The sequence below is a fragment of the Spinacia oleracea genome, chromosome 5 (genome assembly GCF_020520425.1).
Source record: "Spinacia oleracea cultivar Varoflay chromosome 5, BTI_SOV_V1, whole genome shotgun sequence".
Classification (NCBI taxonomy): Eukaryota; Viridiplantae; Streptophyta; class Magnoliopsida; order Caryophyllales; family Amaranthaceae; genus Spinacia; species Spinacia oleracea.
In genome coordinates, this window is record NC_079491.1 from 85826739 (window position 1) to 85831964 (window position 5226).

General features: G+C 36.1%; 1 protein-coding gene across 3 annotated transcripts; it reads right to left on the reverse strand.

The window, feature by feature from the left end:
* Positions 1 to 1592: 1592 nt before the first annotated feature.
* Positions 1593 to 5013, reverse strand: LOC110794028 (ATP-dependent Clp protease proteolytic subunit-related protein 1, chloroplastic-like). Of its 3 annotated transcripts, none has more exons than XM_056828762.1 (6): positions 4437 to 5013; positions 3759 to 3809; positions 3109 to 3672; positions 2712 to 2871; positions 2302 to 2505; positions 1593 to 2209 (listed from the first exon to the last, which is right to left on the reverse strand). In XM_056828762.1, exons 4-6 carry the CDS (start codon positions 2847 to 2849, stop codon positions 2099 to 2101), a joined length of 453 nt encoding a protein of 150 aa, XP_056684740.1. In that variant the 5' UTR covers positions 2850 to 2871; positions 3109 to 3672; positions 3759 to 3809; positions 4437 to 5013; the 3' UTR covers positions 1593 to 2098. The 3 variants fall into 3 exon arrangements, with proteins under 3 accessions (XP_056684740.1, XP_056684739.1, XP_056684738.1); XM_056828761.1 differs by having other exon boundaries at positions 1593 to 2139; positions 2604 to 2871; XM_056828760.1 differs by having other exon boundaries at positions 2604 to 2871.
* Positions 5014 to 5226: the final 213 nt, after the last annotated feature.

The window sequence follows — 5226 nt, forward strand, 5'->3', positions numbered from 1 at the left end:
TATTTCCTTCAGTCTCCCACTTCTCCTTAGGGACAAGTGTGCATTTCCTAATTCCTTTGTCGCTTGATGCCTGCTCATGAACATAAGGCAAGATTAGTCATCCTTATTATGTCTAGAGATATTTCTCGATTTCAGAGTTCAACTGATCAAATAAATAGATAATCATAGCCTATGATTCATCTCAGCACGGCCATGCATTTTACAGTTTCTAGCTCTCCGAGTGGCCTTGTAAAACTTTCGGCATCTCATCCCGATTTATGGGAGGACAATCTCAATCTTGCGATCTTGAGGTTGGACTTCGTTTGATAGGTGATTACCTGAGAGTTGCCGTTATAGTCTCCTTTTACGGTGCGACGCTTGACAACGTCAAAGTAGCCAGTTGTCAAACAAGTAATCTCAAATCACTCAGGTATTGAGGATTAGTGTCTATAAATGTAATGAAATTTACTTATGAAAGATTTACATCTCTTACAGTAAAGTTTCATAAGTCTGTCCGTTACTAATCTTCTCAAGTAAGTATCTATGCAAATGATTGCGACATTGTCATGTCCACATAGTTCAAGAAACAAAACTACTAGTCATCTTGCACTCTAGTCGTCTAGCTTTTTATATGCGTCCACCTTTATAGAAAACTTCCGACCACGGACCATTTTCCACTTTTGACATTCAAGTTCACTTGATAGACAATTCTTAGTCACAGGGCTGGTCCTGACAGTCTATCTTGAATATAATGTCAAATTGAAAGGACTCATCATTTAATAAACCACAAAATTAAATGAAAAAATGAATTCTATTCATTGATTAACATTTAACCTTTATACTCACTTTATTACGGGCTATTACATACAAGTATATAAAGGAAGTAAAAAAGCTTTGTTTTAGTAAGATTTTTATATTATTTAGTACGACGAGTAATTTTTAATTTTTTTTTTGTTGAAATTTTTTGAGTTATTTTACTTGGTAGAGGGTTTTGTTACTTAGGAGAAAGAAAATTTAAAATATATAAAATAAATAAGAGTAATGAACTCAAATAAGAAGATTCATATATTTTTGTTTCCATGTCAAAACCCATATCTGGTTTTTTGGGTTAGTAGTTGATATTAATAAGTTGTATACATGATAAGTTATTGGTTTGACGTTTGTGGTAAAAAAAAGTGGTGCTTGAATTATTTTAGTATGAAAAAAGGTTTATTGTTTATAGTTAAAACTAAAATTTCATAATATATCACTAGTAGAGAAAAGGCCAAGTGCTTGGGGGAAAATACCCTCATGTGCTGGTGATTATGCCCCCATCACTTGGAGGTGAAGCACTTGATAAGATTTCAAGTGCTTGGGGTTTACGGGAAACCCCAAGCACTTGATATGTAAAATGCTTAGATTTTAAGGAAAACCCCAAGCACTTAATTTGTAAAGTGCTTGGGTTTTAAGGAAAACCCCAAGCACTTGTATCCGAAAAAAAAAAGAAAAAAAAATTATATTATTAATATTAAAGCTTTAATGATAAAATAAACAATAAAATATAGATAAATGTACTCTTTCTTATTAAAATTATATTCATAATACAAATAAGACGGAATTTTTTTGTCCTCAGTAACGGTCGCTGATGTTATCCAAACAGAAGGGGGGAAATACTCAACCCCTTCGAAGCCTGGAGTTCTGGATTTAATTGACAAGGTATGAACGCCTATCATTTAAAACTTGCACTGCAACAAAAATAATGACCATAACTAAACGCAAGTTGCAATAGTTTCAGGCAACACCCACATTAGCAGCAGCATACTAAATCTCCCGAGCGGTTACAATCCCAGTCATGTGCTCGTCGGGTTTAAGCGCCGTTACAGATCATATGGCCATTACTACAGGGGCTGCTGGTGTGGTATGTACTCTTCAGACTCTAGACTGTATCTTTACAAATTACTTCACTTCTTAATAGATGACGTGTAGATGTAAGATTTCTCACATGATTAATCCATTTTCCACTTGAAAAACAGGGTGTTGGGTCTGTAGTTAACAAGCTTAATGATGTAGTGGCGATGATTACTGAGGTTCGAAGTCTTGCTGATGCGCTGGCCTCAACTCATAAGCAAACAAATCTGGATCAAGAGATAACTCTAAGGTGTCTGTGATTTATAACACCACCTAGAATTCCATCAGCGACAGACAGAGAGAGAACAAAACCAATAATAAGCTTAGTAACTGCATGCACAATCTGAGTGCAGAGAGGAACAATTAGAAGCAAAGACTGAAGTATTATCGAAATTGTCAACTTCAATATAAAAATTATTAATAACAAGGTCTTACTGGCATGACAAGATAAACAATCCTTGTATCGAAAATCAAGGAAGGGAGATCAGGTGGAGAAGTTCTTGGTCTTCCATATCCTTTAGCTCCACTACGATACATGGTAATGCTCATACTGTATTTTGATGCACCCCTATCATCCATACCTCTAGCACTCCACATCCCACCATTATCTAAATAATTTCTCGCAGATGAGATACTTTGCTGCAAAATGTTCATTCAAAACGTCAGACCTAGCTGATAAACTGAATCACAGAGTTAAACTGTCAAATAACAATTATAGATAAATGTATACAGTGTACCTCTGTCACTTTCTCTAACTGTCGGCGGACTGGATTATCCACTGTCATTAACATGGTTATAAGACAATAAAACAAAAGCGAGACAACAAGAATGGCATAGAAACTTACATTTCCCATGGCAAGACACCCCATTGGTTGATCTTCTTGAGGAACTGGGAGACCGCTAGTTCTTTCTCTGTCCTGGAAAGCAGTCCCACACGACTCTTCCGGAGAAGAACCTGACACAGTATCTTCCACCTTTAACATCTATTCGTCTGTAGTGGATCATCTGGAATCACATTCACTTTGTTAGGCTATGTTCTCTTCTACAGTTCTACTCGAACAATAATACTCAGTTTTCACTAACAAACAATAGTATAACCGACAAAATTCAGTTTTGATTTGGCAAAACCCATTTAGAATCAGTAAAGGATCAGTTTTAATCAGTAACAGTCGCTTATTAACAAGTGAGAAATTATTTAATCTGTTATTTAAAAATTAAGTATAAAGAGATGATGGGGCTTACGCAGCATTAAAGTGTCTTGGTCTAGCTCCTTGTCACTAACGACCCTTAAGCTCCTACAAACTCGTTGTATTATAATTGATAGGGAAGTAAGCATTTTCTTTTGTTCTCTAGGATCCCTACAATTGGTTGGCAGGAAGAATTCCAGAACAAAGTCGGCATTACCAGTGTAGATACATCTAAGGCGAAAAGCAACAGAAGCACACATCCCAAACATCCTTGCATGGTGTGAAAGAGGATACTTTGTCTTTGAATAAGTTGTTATATCACCCGAGAAGCATGGTTGATTCGTCATAAATGCCTTCCCGGCAACACCTTGTCTTTTAAATAGGTGGTGCTCCGAGCAAGCCTGGTGGAGTCTTGCATACAAGGATTTGCAACAAAGCAAGCTGAATCAACTGTTGAAACACAACGGGAAAGGTTTTCATCAGAGTGTCGGCACCCTTCTTTCCCTTGTTGGATGCATGGAACCTAGGTTTGGGCTAAGGGAAGCCCATGACTGCTACATGCAGATTTAATCACCTCTAAGATTTCTGGTAAGGCAGCTTGGTATGAACTGCGACACTCCTAATATCAACGAAAGTTGGCTCATTAAAATCAATTACTTATTAAAAATTCAACTCTACTTCACCATAGGAATTTAATAAACTTACATGTGTTTTCTTAGGACCTGCAATATCGGAACAACTTCGAAGATCCACAGCCTGAGAAGCACGAGTAAATATATATTTAAAATCACAGTTTAACAGCCACAGCCTAGGATCTCCCATGACACCCTTCCCATGAATCTCCCATTCTAAGATCTTAATTTAATCAAACAATCTGCATATTCATCACTAGGATAAGATAGTATTCCCTACATCCTGGGTGTCGTCTTGAACTTAAACCTATACACTAGATTAAGACGGTTAACCATAATCAGGCATAAAATTAACAGGTTTGACTCTGACATCCGCAGTCTGTATCAAAATCAAATTCTATCTCCCCCCCCCCCCCCCGAACATTACAAACAGTCAGTCACACATCATCCCTCTCTATATCCCTCAAAACCTCTCAATTATCTCTGATGAAAGGGATACTCAATTAAACACGCGAACCACAAGAAAATGACAACAGCGTTATCCAATTCACAATCTCCGCGGAAACCCAAACAACATGATCATGAAATTGATACAGTACTGAAAATTAACTCAATTAATAGCAATTAGAGTGATCTCTTTGAAAACCGGAAAACCACCAATCTCAATTATGAATGATAAAGGAACTTAAGAAAGTGCAATAATCTTAACAAAAATCAACTAATGATGAAACATAAGTCAGCATACACTTACTTTTTCTATCATCCATCTCAAATGACGCTATTTTGTTGATTCCAAATGTCAAATAAGTGAAATTCGCGGATAATTCTACAAGAAAGTAAAAAAGTGCGATTCAACGATCAAATAATTACGGTTTCCAACAAAAACGAAGACCAAAACTGCACCTGACAACAATCTGGGTATCACCAATTTCACCAGTTTCTTGTGAAATTTCTCCTTTTCCTAGTGTTTAGTTGGAGAAGATAGAAATGGGTAATTAAGAAAATGATAATATGCACCAAAAATAAACCTCCAGCAATTGAGGGTTCTCAACATTTGTACAAACAAAAGCTGTCAACCCATTAACATACCCACAAATCGACAAATTATAACCAGGCTAACGAATCATTTAAATCAATTTCTAGGTGCTTTTTTTTCATTGAATTTGAACTTGTGAATTTTGCAGAATGAGAGAGAGGAACAGTAATCATTACCAAATTATTGTCGTTTTTTGACAAGAACAATTCCGGTATAACCAGGTCCGACTAACAAGAGAAGTTGAGATACGCCTAATCCAGCTTGCATCGCCATTGAAGCTGACGAGTTTTGAGTTGACGAAGAACCCTAATTCGTATATATAAGAAACGAACATTAACAGTATATAAGAAACAAATATTGCAAAATTATTAACAAAATTAATGGTGGTTAATACAATTAACTTGTGGTTAATCCACTAATGGATACTTTTGAGGGATAAAAATCAAATTTGCATAACAAAATTAACAAAACTGGCGAGAAATAACAAAATTTCAAAACATAGACC